The sequence below is a fragment of the Canis aureus genome, chromosome 14 (genome assembly GCF_053574225.1).
Source record: "Canis aureus isolate CA01 chromosome 14, VMU_Caureus_v.1.0, whole genome shotgun sequence".
Classification (NCBI taxonomy): domain Eukaryota; kingdom Metazoa; phylum Chordata; class Mammalia; order Carnivora; family Canidae; genus Canis; species Canis aureus.
In genome coordinates, this window is record NC_135624.1 from 51,298,757 (window position 1) to 51,313,920 (window position 15,164).

The 15,164-nt window shown below is 37.1% G+C and overlaps 2 protein-coding genes across 2 annotated transcripts in view; both read right to left on the minus strand.

Moving 5' to 3' along the window:
- The window catches only part of PDCL2 (phosducin like 2), a 29,873-nt gene extending 29,572 nt beyond the window's left edge, over window positions 1-301 (minus strand). The window contains exon 1 of the mRNA XM_077848066.1: window positions 121-301. Within this exon, the coding sequence (XP_077704192.1) occupies window positions 121-126 (6 nt within the window). The 5' untranslated portion in view covers window positions 127-301. The remainder of the gene's footprint in view (window positions 1-120) is intronic.
- A 3,329-nt stretch (window positions 302-3,630) lies between these two features.
- NMU (neuromedin U) overlaps window positions 3,631-15,164 on the minus strand; it is a 28,251-nt gene continuing 16,717 nt past the window's right edge. The window contains exons 5-11 of the mRNA XM_077848067.1: window positions 13,891-13,950; window positions 12,905-12,934; window positions 12,761-12,811; window positions 11,060-11,134; window positions 7,310-7,363; window positions 6,237-6,276; window positions 3,631-3,780 (exon numbers count right to left, since the gene is read on the minus strand). Of these exons, the coding sequence (XP_077704193.1) occupies window positions 6,241-6,276; window positions 7,310-7,363; window positions 11,060-11,134; window positions 12,761-12,811; window positions 12,905-12,934; window positions 13,891-13,950 (306 nt within the window). The 3' untranslated portion in view covers window positions 3,631-3,780; window positions 6,237-6,240. The remainder of the gene's footprint in view (window positions 3,781-6,236; window positions 6,277-7,309; window positions 7,364-11,059; window positions 11,135-12,760; window positions 12,812-12,904; window positions 12,935-13,890; window positions 13,951-15,164) is intronic.

Consider the following 15,164-nt stretch of genomic DNA (forward strand, 5'->3'; position numbering starts at 1 on the left):
CAGCCCCAAACCTCAAGGAGCCGCAGGCAACACTGAGCTCGTACGAGAACAAATGTGGGCTGCGCACCCCCTGGGTGCCCCCCACTCCAGGCCCAGCCGGCGGTTCCCCAGGCTGCCCACCTGCATGGTGCTCCCCTTCGCCCTCGCTAGCCAGCGTCGTCCAGCGGCCGGGGGAGGACGCCTCACCCGCACCCCGAAGTCGGCTTCCAGGGGGAGGCGAGCGGGCCGCGGGCCCAGCGGTTTCCACCGCCCGCGGGGAGCGCGAGGGGCGAACCGGCCTCGGCCCCCGCACCTGGCGCGGCGCTGTTGCCAGGCAACGTGGAGGCGCGGCCCGGGGGTTGCTGCGGTGCGGCCGCCGCCCGCCGTCCCTTCTAGGGGGTGCTGCACCTGTCGGCGCCCGGGGCAGGTGCTCCTGTTCCGCCAGCCTTCCCTCCTGTCAGCACGTTGTTTCAGAGCCTCCGGCACCCTTCGACCCCTGAGTCCTGTCTTCACCGAGAAATAACAAAATCCAGGGGAGAGAGCCCTCCAGGGGTGGGATGCTTTTTTCTCTTTCTTTCTTTAAGATTTATTTATTTATTTATTTATTTATTTATTTATTTATTTATTTATTCATTCATTTATTTATTCATTTATTTATTTATTTATTTATTTACTTATTCATTCATTCATTCATTCATTCAATTTTATTTATTTATTCATGAGAGACATGGAGAGAGGGGCAGGCTCCCTGTGGGGAGCCCGGTGGGGGACTCGATCCCAGGACCCCAGGATCACGCCCTGAGCCAAAGGCAGACGTTCAACCGCTGAGCCACCCAGGTGCCCCTAAGATCTTTAATATATTGTTCACTTTGAGGTACATTACTTATCAGCGTCCTTGAATTCTCAGGTAATTATACAAATATTTATAGTCAAAAAAATATTTACAGTCTCCTTAAACTATTGTGTCACATAAAAATATCTGAAAAGGCCTCCCTGTCTTTTTTTTTTTTTTTTGTCCCAATGTGAGATTGGATCCCAATACCCGGATCCCAACACCGAGGGATCAGGATTTGAGTCAAAGGCAGACACTCAACCACTGAGCCATCCAGGTGTCCCCAGAGGATGGCTTCTTAACCTGGAGCCCATAGCCTATATTTGGATGGATTTTAGGGAATCTCCCACCCAAAACTCCCCAGTTGTACACATGTTGTAGGTGTACATTTGTTGGTTGGGGGTTTAGGACAGAGCTTTCATCAGATTGTCAAAAAGTGCTCCACCCCCATCTTAAAAACCCACTGCCTTAGAAGATAAGAGCTCTGGCTTTAGATAGGAAACCTAGACAGTCCGGTTCCTTGGTGGTTAGGTTAAGGAAAGGATGTTTACTGGGAGCTTGCCAGGAACCTGAAGAAAACATTTGATATTATCACCAAGTAAGGTTATACATGGTCACAGAGATATACTGATAGGATTTGGAAAAGAAGAAAAAAAATGTTTTTAGTGATACAATTTTATTTATTTTTTAAAGGTTTTATTTCAGAAAGAGAGAGTGTGCAAGCATGAGCAGGGGGAGGGGCAGAGGGAGAAGCAGCACCCCCCCCAGCAGGGAGCCTGATGGGAGGCTTGATCCAAGGGCCCAGAGATCATGACCTGAGCCAAAGGCAGATACTTAATTAATTGACCGAACCACCCAGGTGTCCCAAGTGACACAATTTTAAACTCAGGTTCAGTGTTGGACCACTTCATGTGTAATGCCCATTTAATATTTAATACAAATCTTGTACTCCTGGCAACCTATATATTTTATTGTGTTGGTATATAGAATATGAACTAACTTACTAAATATAAAATATTTTTAAACATCCCACAATTTTTGTAACCATGTTTTGGTCGTTTTTTCTTCTTCTCCTCCTCCTCCCCCTCCTCCTCCTTCTCCTCCTGCCCCTCCCCCTCCTCCTCCTCCTTCTTCTTCTTCTTCTTCTTCTTCTTCTTCTTCTTCTTCTTCTTCTTCTTCTTCTTCTTCTTCTTCTTCTTTCTTCTTTTTAATATCCTGGGAACCTTGAAAAATGTACATGACCTAAGACTCTCTGTATTTCTGAGAAGCCCTGGAAATTACTTCTTAAATTAATATTTGACTCCTTTTTATTTTGACAATCTAAAACCTAAGCTAGTTGAATTACTACTGTGTGTAGCACTAGCTAATGTTGCCCTATGTATTTGTGGCTTTAGAGCAGAAGGCCCTCAATCCTCTCAAGCCCCCCATCTTTCAAAGCAATTCATTTTTTAAATAATGTATTTTTTTTGGTCTTCTTCTGTTTTTTCTTATGTTCTTTGTGCAGGTTGACAAGAAGTGAAATTCAGGGATTTTATTAGTAAAAGGCATAATTTAAGCTATAATTTTTAGTTGGCATCAGTAAGATAAAGCTTTGTGAGGTACTCTACCCTGAAGAATTTAAGACCCAAACCTACTCATTCTAGAGCCAACCTCCTCTAATCAGCCAGCCTGCTTGCTGGTGGAGATTATCCAGGAAGGGCATCAGAAGGGAAAAACGCCGGGGAACCTGAAGGGAGATGATCTCAGTATCCATCTGAGATTAATTCTGTGTCCAATAAACACTGATTTGATGTAAAAAGTTTTCCAAGTGTGTTCGTGAGATTTTCTTTCTGGTAATGGACGAGACTAGTTGCCTTTCAGATGTTGTTCAGTGAAACGACTTATTTTAAGATAAATTGAACACTTCTAGTTGGTAGAAAAAGCTAACCCCTTGATATGTTTGTAGCAGTTGGACATGTCTTTTATGGTAGATAAATCAGAACTTGCTTATTGGACTATTTGGATGGATCATGGCCGAAGGTAGTTAGCTACTGGACACTATGGTATTCATAAGAGCTGGTGATTTGTCATTGATGAAATCCAAATAGGGTGAACTAAAATATTTTTATTAAAGTCACTCAGAAGAGAGTTGAGTTTTAATAAACTATTTTAGTTAGACTTTGGAGCATGTGTGTCAGTATGGTTGATCCTGAACAACACAGGGGTTAAGGGGATCCCCTATACAGTCAAAATTTCCCAAACTTAACTGCTAATAGCCCATGATTGATCAGAAGCCTTACCAATAACATAGTTGATGAGCACATATTTTGTATTTTATGTGTGTTATATGCTGTATTCTTACAATAAGGTAAGCTAAAAAGAATAAAATGTTATTTAAAAAATAACAAGAAGAAATAAAGGTGCCTGGGTGGCTCAGTCAGTTGAGTGTTCCTTCAATTCTTGATTTTGGCTCAGGTCATGATCTTGTGGTTATGGGTTTGAGCCCCAACTTGGGCTCCCTACTCAGCAGGGAGTCTGCTTGAGATTCTCTCTCCCTCTGCCCCTGTTCCTGATTGTGTGTGTGTGCTCTCTCTCTGAAAATACATAAATAACATAAATAAAATCTTTTTAAAAATAAGAGAAAATACATTTACAGTGCTGTACTGTATTTTTTGAAAAAAGTTCATGTATAAGTGAATCTTGCAGTTCAAACCTGTGTTGTTCAAGGGTCAACTGTATTGTCGAAAGCTACAGGGATCTAAGGAACATCATTATTTACAGCTTTATTACATAAGAAAAAATATCTTAAGATGTTTTTAAAACCGTCAACAAATTAAGCATTTATAATCTCAACCGGCTTTTATTGGGAATGTTTACAACACATGGATTCTCAAACATGGTAAGTTTAGCAAGGATTGTTTCTGAGAAGAAAACAGAATGTCAACATTTTGCATTCTCTGGTGCCGCTTCTGCAGAAAATAGTTGGTATCCTGTATAAAAAGAAAAATTAAAGTTAGAGTCAAGTGTAAGTAAGTATGTGAAGGTTCATATGCAATGCTGGTATATAGACATTCCTATAAATATTTCTCCATGTATGATAAAACTGACATCAGAGATATTTCTCAGCTATTCTTCAGTCTGTATATTTTCAGCTATTCATCTCTCCCCGATAGAACACTTATTTTATATGTCCATATTTTCCAAAATTTTACAGTATTTAACTATATAAAAGTGGTTTCCTAGAATTCATTGATGCCAATAAGATCTATGAATAAAATATTTCAAAAGTTGCAGTTACTCCTCATGTATTTATTTCCTTTTATATCTGCAATTAAATCATCCTATTTTATGTCTAACCATTTTCCAAGTAAATATAAGTCATCAGGACAGAGTAAGACCTCAGATAATCAGATGAGAAAAACAAAGAAAAAAATGATTATTGAACCATTTCACTATTGACAAAATAAAATGAAATCCTGAGTGAGTTAGTCTGTGTAAGCCTCAATCTTGAAAACAATCCAAATAAAGATATTTCCCTCAATCAGAGAGAAAGTTTTACTAAATTAACAAAGTCACAGATTAAATTCCATTTCACATTTGTGAGCACTCTACCACTTGGTTTGGTGTTACAAGCACAGGCATTTTTTTCATCTAGTGTTAAGCTGTTTTTTGTCCACTTTTGTAAATGTCTCTACATTTGTAATAGTATAAAAGATAGCTTCTTTTCCATTGTCCTTCCGTTCTTAGTTCCTCCTAATGTTGAACCATCCTGAACTGTTGGAACAAACTTCACTTCTATGGAGTTATGTAATTTTAAAAATATGCTGCTGAATACAATTTATTATTTCTTTAACATCTTTGCATTGATATTTATAAACAGAATTGACCTACAGTTTCCTTTCTTATATCACTTTTATAAGGTTTTGGTATTAGTATTTTCTGGCTTCATAAAAAATACTTTGAGATTTTCTTCCATCTCTGAGCTGTAAAAATTCAGTCTATTGGTCTAGTACTTTTGGGGGGGGGTTCTAGGTAATGTTTTCCTTTTTTTTTCCCCCCATGGCCATTATTCTATTCAGAGGATTTTTTTTTTAATTTCTTCTGATGTCCATTTTGGTAGTACCTACTTTACTAGACTATCCTCCATTTTATCCAGATTTTCAAACTGATAAACACAGAGATTGCAAAGTACTGTCTTAGGATTTCCATTTTTTCTATATCCGTTTTAATTTCCTTATTTTCATTTGTATGTTTATATATTTTTATGTTTAAATATATGTATTCAAACATATATATGTGTGTTTGTATATCTCTTTTTTTCTTAATTAGGGAAGGCTAATTATGTTATTTTATTTTATTTTCCATTATCCTTTTGTTCTCAGTTCCTCCTAATGTTGAACCATTTATTTATTATCTCTTTATTTGCTAGCTTTGTATAATTTTTGGTATTTTCTTCATTAGTTAGAAATAGTGCTCTTTGATTTTTGTTTCTATGAGAAAATACTAAGAATTTTAATATTCTTAAGCTAACTATGTAAGGGTTAAGGTAGTGATATGAAAAAAATCTACAAAAATATGTTAAGCATAGAGTCTGCATTTATGATCATATAACATTAATAGAATATATTAGATTTATCAATCTGCATTTGGGGTTCTAGACATATATTTCAAAATTCACAGCCCAATAAGATATCAGGATTAACATATTATTAAATATGTAGGGCCAGCCATACATCTACTATATCTCCAGCCTTGCTGTGGAAACTCTGTGAGTCCCAAAGTAGAAGTCATGTTCTCATATCTTCCCACATTTTCTTAGTTCTTTAGAAGTGGTAAACCACAGCTCTTATAAGGAATCTTCAAATACAGGTTACTGGGATCCCTGGGTGGTGCAGCGGTTTGGCCCCTGCCTTTGGCCCAGGGCGCGATCCTGGAGACCCGGAATCGAGTCCCACATCAGGCTCCCGGTGCATGGAGCCTGCTTCTCCCTCTGCCTATGTCTCTGCCTCTCTCTCTCTCTCTGTGACTATCATAAATAAATAAAAAAATAAAAAAATAAACAAATACAGGTTACTTGGGAGGCAGAAATACATTCAATCTGTAAGTTCTGGCCCATTATTGTGGACACTGATTACCACGAGAAGGACACAATCCCTGACATATTACTTGCACAATAAATGATAAGGCAGGCCAATGTCTATAAAACCAATGGGACTCTTGTGGCATAGTCTGAGGAACACATGACATGGGCAAGGCAAATCTGGCTCTAAAATACTGATGTTTTCCATCATATAAGTCCCCCACTGCCCCTATAATGGTAATATGTATAGACAATATTAATGTACACAGGCAATCAAGTGATAGGAATATACTGAGCTTAGTTTAATTTGTGAATATCTGAAAATGACAGAAATTTTCAAACTGGATTGAATTGGGAAGTACATACCATTTTAAATGTAACCTTCTGACCTCCTTCCATTGCGTGGCTAGAAAATAACAAATAAGAAATAAATCAGGATTAATGAAATTAATTTTCATACAAAGCAACCTAATGATTTCGATGGGAGTTATTATTTCTTCTTTTATCTAGTTTTGCTCTTTCATCCATTCTCCAACTTGTTGTTAGAATTAGTTTCCAAAATGCAAATCTTAACATAGGGCTCTTCCTAGCCAAACAATAAAGTTGAAATTCCTCAGTTAACTATTTCACTGGCTAATTCCTGCTGATTCTTCAACCCTTAAAACCTTCTCTGGACCTCTTCCACTCTCTGGCCTGAGCTCAGTGCCTTTCTTTTAGAAACCACAGCCCCTGGTTTGAGGGTGTATGTAACACAGTATTTTGTATTTGTTTATTTATGTTTTCTGCTTTAAGCTGTGAACTCTTAGAGCCTAAGAATGGAATCCTATCTATCTGTATACTTCCAGCCTTTGCAACACTGCCCAGCACCCCGTAGAGATTTAAAAAAATAGTTGCTAAATGAATGAATAAAAAATTTCTGGTAATATAGTACGGATACAAACATTTTAGAAAGTGAGGCTGCTTAGAAAGAAACACATTTCATACACAATTTGGACATACAAAATGCGAAATGTAATTACAAAGTTTTGTCTACTTACAGCCTCTAGTATAGTTGATTCTTTTCCTTTTAAAAACTTATGAAAATAGTCATAATTCTTCCAGTCTCCTGAAGCAAATATTTAGTAAATGATTCTTTGGAACTTAAAGAGTAATGCATCTTTAAGACATTCATTACCTGCACATGAAATTTCATAGAACTAAAGTGTTTACTAGGTGAATGTCATTTGGGGCATTTACAAACATGAGTGGATTAGAGAAAAGGTCAGAGATACCATAATATTAAAACAATACGGTGGATGAAGAAGTGAATCTCTGACTCTATATCTATAAACAAACTTAAATATGTACAAACAAACTTAAAAACTTCATGTACATAAATGCACAGAGTATTTTTCAATTTTAACGTTGAGTGATTTTTTAAAAATACAGGACTTGCATACCCTGAACAAAAACTGTCTTCGAACTTGGCTTGCGATAGGACCTTGGAATTCTTCCTGGAAGAGAAAATGAAGCCATTGCAAATCAACTAACAGTAAAAATAAGTGCAAATTCTTAGTGAATTCTTAGAGAAGCTCCAAGATTTTCAACTACCATAATTAAACAGGGAAGGAAAAAAAAAAAAAAAACAAGGAAGGAATCAAGGACTTGAGTATACAATTCCCATCAATGAGTAATCTTTGAATGTATACTTGAGGAATTTTCACCCAGGAGTATCACCAGAATGTTGTATTTTAAAATAATTTCCTAGGGGCATCTGGCTAGCTCAGTCGGTGGAGAATGCAACTCTTGATCTCAGAGTCATTGAGTTTGAGTGCCATTTTGGGGGTAGAGATAACTTAAAATTTTTTTTAATAAAATAATAAAATAATTTCCTTATCAACATTAACAGCATCTAGGAAGTTTGTCAGTTGTATGTATATTCATTAGTAAGTAGAATGAAAACAACAGTTCATAGATTAACTAGACTTAAAATCTCCTCTCAGCATTTTGTTACAATGAAATAGTTTCTTTAAAATACATATTGTATGTGCTAACACACAAACAGGGAAAAATATAGAATTGTGTCAGAGCTAAGATACACTATATTTCTATAGGAATCGAAATTGAAATTGAAGGACAACTTTGGTAACCTATATTTATTCAATGAGACTTGAGTTGATATTCCCAATATAATCATATTCACAGAAATGATAATGAAAAAAATGCCAAATAAGAACAAACCAATTTTTCATAGTAGGTATATTTTGAAGTGCTTCTTTTCTTGTAAAATATTTCATTTTAAATAATGGAAAAGATTTAACGTTTTATGGTTTCCATAAAATAGGTTCTTGTAGTTTCCTATTTTCAACAACTACTCCTTATAGAAATATCAGAATGGCAATCACTATGAAATTTGTCATTAAGGCCTTTTAAAATTATTCCATAAGTATAATCGTATTTTTTTAATTCTAAGAATTGGCTCTGACATCCATTAAAATTCTGAAATCCCATATTAATTTGGAGTGCCTGGTTGGCTCAGTTGGAAGACTATGTGACTCCTGATCTCAGGGTCATGAGTTCAAGCCTCACATTGGGTATAGAGATTATCTAAATAAACAAATAAACCTAAAAAAAAAAAACCCTTTGAAATCTTTGCCTTACAACAAACATATCTTAAATTCTCAATATTTTGTATCTACTTCTCATCCTGACTACAAATACAGTCCCCAAATTACTTAATATTTTGTTCTTAATTATTTTAAAGATTTTATTTATTTATTTGAGATAAAGTGAGCAAAAGTGAGAGACAAAGAGAGCACGAGCAGGGGGAGGGGGGCAGAGGGAGAGGGGGAAACAGGCTCTCCACTGAGCAGAGAGCCCAATGCAGGGCTCACTCCCAGGACCCCAGGATCATGACCTGAGCTGAAGGCAGACACTTAACCGACTGAGCCCCTATTTAATATTTTAAAATGTACACATGGACACTATATATTTCTATGCTTATGTAAGAAAAGTTATGTGTGTTATATTAAACAGAAAAAAAAGGGCAGGGAAAAATGTAACTTAAATAATGTCAAATTTTAAAACTTATAAGCCCTAAACATACAGATCCTTTTAGCCTTATTGGAGAAAGAATTTGGGAAGTAGAGATAAAAAAGATGTGGGAATGGAAGTAAGGATGTCTAGCAAACAACATTTAAGAAAAAGTGTTCAAATGCACTAAGATCTGAAAACTCATTTTCTTTAAGAATACAAAACATTTCACTATCAAAAATCTGTTTTAAAATTAGGTAACTTAGACCCAGCAAAGCTAACACTCTATTATAATTTTTTCTATGCATCAGTTCCTATGAAACTTGGCTTGTTGAAAAATACTTTTAGGAGTTAATTGTTCAACAGGATGTATTGCTAAGTCAGAGGTCACATATTCAGCTAGTTTTCTGAAAATAAAGTCTCACTCAAGGTGGAACATTCAGACAAAGTATCACTGGCCATAATACTGAGGGTTTAGCTCTGGTAAACAATGACACTGAAGTGATATAGTAAACTAATAATTTGTAGGTGTATTTTAAGAAACTAGATCTTTAAACTGAAATCTTACACTGTTTATGAGTCAAGCAGTCTTCAGAAAGTAAAAGTTAATTCAAACAAGCATATATTACTTCTAGGAAGTTTGTTGACAAGGATTTGATTTTTTTTCATACTGGAAATCCTAAATTTTAAGAGACTACTACAGTTCTTATATTTCTTTTCTTTTCTTTTCTTTTTAAGATTTTGTTTATAAATAAGAGACACAGAGAGGCAGAGACATAGGCAGAGGGAGAAGGAGGCTCCCTAGGGGGAGCCTGATACAGGATTTGATTCTAGGACCCTGGGACCACAACCGGAGCCAAAGGCTCAACCACTGAGCCACCCAGGTGCCCATCCTCTTATATTTCTTATTGAAGTAGGCAGCAGATTTTGTCTTCCCTGATGGAAGCTTAGTTTAAGAATGTGAAGAATTTAGGAAGGAAATAGTGACCATAAAAATAAATTTTGAGGAATTTATTTGCCTAAACCATATGCATTTTTAAAAGTACTTGAGGACTTTTGGTAGTATTTTAAGAACACAATTAACATGGTACTTAAATTAAGGGAAAAATCTAACAATAAAATAATAGAAGTGAGGCGCCTGGCTGGCTCAGTTGGTAGAGTATGCGACTCTTGATTTCCGGGTTGTAAGTTCTTGAGCCCCATGTTGAGTGTAGAGGTTACCTAAATGCCTCTGAAGAAATCATAGAAGTATCCCAGATTAGACAATAAAAAGACAGCATAGTGAAAAAAAATATTTGCCTAGACTAGAAGTCAGAAAACTCTGCTGTAATCTTTAATCTCACTTACTAGCACAATCTTGGGAAACATCTCTATTCTGAGTTGTTTTCCTTTTAGTAACCTGGAGACACCAATACTTGTATAAATCCTAACAGAGTTGCCAAAAGAATAAACTGAGGAAATAGAAGACTTAAAACTATAAATGCATGACAATAATGTAAGGCATTCACTTAAAAGTAATACCTAGAAACTTTCATCATTGAAAGAGTTAAACTTTTTTTTTAAAATGACAATAAAGACTCCACAATCTCTAGCCAAAAACATGTTAAAACTCCATTGTATTCCTCTTCAACATAGATACTGGATTCGGGCCATATTTTTGTTTAATTGTGCAAAACCCCAAATGCCTGCATTTAGTTTCTCATATATTTATCAGATATATGTATATATGTTCTGATATATATACCTCATGAGCCTTACTCTTGCTAACATTTTAATACTTGGATAGAAAGCTTACCATCCTAGCCAACTGCCAACCTGTGTGGTGAGGGGCGGTAAATTGTCCTTCCTCTTTTCTCCAGGCCCTACCTAAGGACTGGGCCCGCTGCCCTGTCCTTTCCTTAAACCAAGCATAGTGTCCTCACTGGGAGGGCCACGACCCTCGGAAGGGAATGTCACCCCAGCTTCCCTCAACTGCCCCCAGCTTGAATCCAAAGGGACAGAAATATGGGGAGGAGGCATAGTGTTCCTCAGGGAAAACACTTCCGCAAACACATGCTCTTCCACAGGGTGTTTATGTCGGGCTTATCCTGAAAAAGAGCGTCTTAGAAATCCCCAGCACTGGGAATTAACGGCCCCACAGACAGTGGCAAGGCAAGCATGCAGTTTGTGTTACATACGTCCAGTCTGAATCTCTTCATTCTTCTCTCATGCAGTTGAGGGACAAGCTGCAGTAACGGATGCAGGACAGACGACTGAGAGACATGAATACACACACGTGATGAGCACAGAAGCTTCTCAGCATTGGGCATAAAGACGGTCTCCTACTTGTTTAGTTTTGGTTTTGGTTTGACCCACTCTACTTGCTCCAGCCCCCAAAAAAGGACAAGAAGGATGTGTTATGTAAGGTAGCCCTTTGAGAGCCCTCCAGAGAATGTGGGGACTAAGCCATGAGACTGAATAAAATGTGGTAGCTCCGCACTGGGCTCCTTGTCATTATGCCGAAGAAACACTTTTCTTAGGGCCTCGGCTCCATCAGCAGCTGCCGGCGAGGAAATCATCCGCCTGCATCTCCGAGAGGCAAAAAGCTGCTGCTTCCAGACTTATGCAAAACGGTGTGGACGGACGAAGCCAACTCTGTGAGGATCGGTTTTCCACTACGAAAATGTTTGTCTGGGACATTATCCCCGTACACACATCTAGTAGTCTCCTTCATAGAATATGTATTTTGTTTAAAACTGAACGTATGGAACAAGACAACAGGGGACACAAAAAAGTGACAAATGTGTCATCGATAGTGAAAAAAATGTGACTTAGGTGTGTCTTCTCAAAATGTAAAGATGTCAAGCAGAAGAAAATGAAAGTACACTTGAGACATGTGGTTACCTGATACAGTTTCATTTTAAAGGCAGGGCTTGAATTGAACTTTCTCACAGATATTTAATTCATTTATCAAATGGATTACTTTAAGCCTTATGTAACGGTTATCTGTTAACCAGTTCAATTTGTATCTGGTTTAAAGCCAGTATAACCCACCGTGCGTCTCCTCAGACATAAGAATATTCACCAGGATAAACATTTAAAAACTGACTTTAGATCACAGTTATCTTTTCGCAGGTACACACATGTTTAAAATACACTATGCTCCTCATTCCCTAAATTGGTCCATGGAAGTGACTCACAAGCAGAGAAGGAATACTACAGTCGAATAATTACTAAGCATTCCAGATTGAAGCACCAGAATAGCATTTTTTAAAATCCATTCATATAAAAAGAAAAACTACCACTAAAACCACACAATTTAGAAGTAAACTGAATTCACTTTACTGGTGTCTGGCTAATCTTAGTAAATTCTCACATTAAAAGCCTAATTACAAATAAGGAGATCTGAGGAATAGAAGTGGATATTTCTAGTTATATTTAATGACATTTTTGGCAGTCATCTTTTAAAATCATTCTTAAAATGACTTTGGATAAATCTGTTTTTTTCCTTGTACTAATTGGTATCTAAAACAGGATATTTTACTTGATCATATGCTTTATTTTTTTGTACCTAGAATGTAAATTTCATGACAGGAGGGATTTCTTTTTTGAATTTTCTATTTTATTTACTGCTATATTTCTAGTACCTAGAATTGTGCTTGGCACATAATAGATACTCAGTAAATAATTGTTGGATCAATGAATAAACTTAATTTATGTGTAGCTAGGAAGATAAAAAAGATTAAACGTGTAATGAATATTGAATTTCATTTGTTTATCCACATATAAACTTTTAAAGAAAAAAACATGAATCCTGATCTAGCTGTATTAGGTAAACTGCAAAACAGATTGAAGAAAAATACTAGTGATTTCTAATAAGAAGTAATTCTACAACTTACCACAACATTTGAATTGCCCAACTTCCGTGTCTTTGAATAATGAAATAAAAACTGTAAAAAAAAAAAGTAGTGAGATTTACTATAGGTGGCTATTGGTTTCTTTTACAATTTTTTTAGTGTATATATTTATGGAAATCACCTTACCCTTTTGGTATTATCTTTTTCATCAGTTTCCTGTTGGAAAAAAGAGAAAAATCATATTATATATAACATATTATAAAATTATATAATATAAAACACTATCTTACCATATTATTATAGTGTATTATAATCATATACTATAGTATATGTAAGGCAAAATTTATAATATTATAAATTATATATAATTTTAAAAAACATGTGACACATATGTTATATATAAAATATAAGACTGAAATTGGTTAGGCACATATTGCTCTAAAAATAAATGGGAAATTAATTAAATATTGTTTATAAGTAAATAAACAATAAAATTGGAAACATCCTAATAGTTCAACAGTGGTAAAATGGGAAACTAATTTTCTTTTCTTTCTTTTTTAGGGAGCATGAGGAGGGGACAGGACGGGCAGAAGGCGAGAGAGAATCTAAGCAGGCTCTATACCCAGCGCAGAGCCCAATTAGGGGCTTGATCCCCTGACCCTGAGATCATGACCTGAGCTGAAATCAAGAGTCTGACACTTAACCAACTGAGCCACCCAGGTGCCCCAGTAAGAATATAATTTTCACAGTGGTGTTGACAATATAGTTTGCTTTTTTCATATTTTTAACGTCCTCCTCTCTAACAAAGCACAATGTTCTAACCTCTAAGCTGAGACACATCTGTTCTCCAATTATAGTATAAGTTAGGAAGAGAAAAAGCCAAAATGACTCCAAGTTTCTCTCATCAGAACCAGAACACATCTTATGAGGAAGGCATATAATTTTCCAATTAGATGACTGTAAACTCCGTTATGGTTGACACTGAATTCCCAGACAACTGAGAAGCTGAAGTATCTGTTTCTTATCCCAAATTGACTTATGCTGTCCTAGCTCTTCATGACATGCTTCCTAAACAGGGCATATTTTCTTCCGGAAGAAATTCCCAGGCATCACTGGGCAATTTTTAATTTTTTTTATTTTTGCCTACAAATAAAACACTATTTCAGCCTTACCTGGGGCTTTGGTAGAGTCCCCATAATTGTGATGCAAAGCTCCTCCAATGCATTGGGTGCCTAGTGAAAAGAAGAAGGTTCATAGGCCGAGCTTCTGCTTTTACATTTGTGTAGAAGATAGAACCGCTGAATGTTAGAAGCGCAAGGATATTCCAAATGCCCAGAATAGAATCCTTCTTGTGTCCCATTAAAACTCTGCAGGAATCCCTTGGTTTCTCCCATGACAAAAACTTGGCTCCTACAAGTAAAACCCTCCTTCCAAGCAGTGGGGGAGAATGTTATACACTGTACATATGCAAGGATTCAGGCTTGCACTGTGGTCCAGATACAGATTCTCAGGGCTTGCTAAGTGTCCATGAAATTCTATGACTGAGAGAAAGGAGAATGGTGCCAAAAAGAGGGATTATTCTTCCCAGCTTGTTGCAAAGTCTGAATCTATGTGCCAAAGCTGTGAGCCTCGCTGAATATTACTCATTATTGGCTAATTTGAAAATCCTGCAATTGCTCGCAAACAATGGGAGTTGGAGGGGGAAGAAGGCGCATACGGTGCACCTCATCTGAGTTACCACCCTGCCAGGCTGCTGACTGCACACCCCGGGATCAGGTTTTACAAAGCATCTGAGCGCAGAAAAATAGGGCAGGGCTCCCTGTGGTTAGGAGCCAGCTGGGTGTGGTGAGGAGCAACACAAATGGACAAGCAGGGGCGAAACCTGCTTTGCACAGAACTCAGCACACTAGTACCATGAACAATTGATTACTTAATAAATGCACATTAGAAGCGCTGAGGAGCTGGAAAGGGGCTGGGGGAACAATATAATTAGCAGATGAAAACACAGGCTATGGAGCTGAGCAGCCTGCAACCCTAAAGCACCGCAAGTTCCATTTCTGCTCCTCAGCTGTGTCATCTTGGGCTGGTTACCTAACGTCTCTAAGCTTCAGTTTCTTCAGTTATAAATCAGGGATGACAACATAGCTGCAGAGAGTTCTTGGAAGGATTAAACGTAGGTAGAGCTCTTAGCACAGTGCCAGGTACATAGCAATTAGTTAACAATAATAGCCTGAAAGAATGTGTGGCCTGTAAAGCTGGATTTACAACTGTAGTTACTCCTAATTTAGAAGACGTGCCATAAAAGATTGTTTGGGGGCCACCGATATTCTCACCCTAGAGGTCTGCTTTGTTCTCTTCCATTTGTTTGCCTGCCATGCAGACTGTGGGGATATTTAGGAATAAGATGAAATGGTTCACATTTACGAAGTGCTTCAATATACTGCAA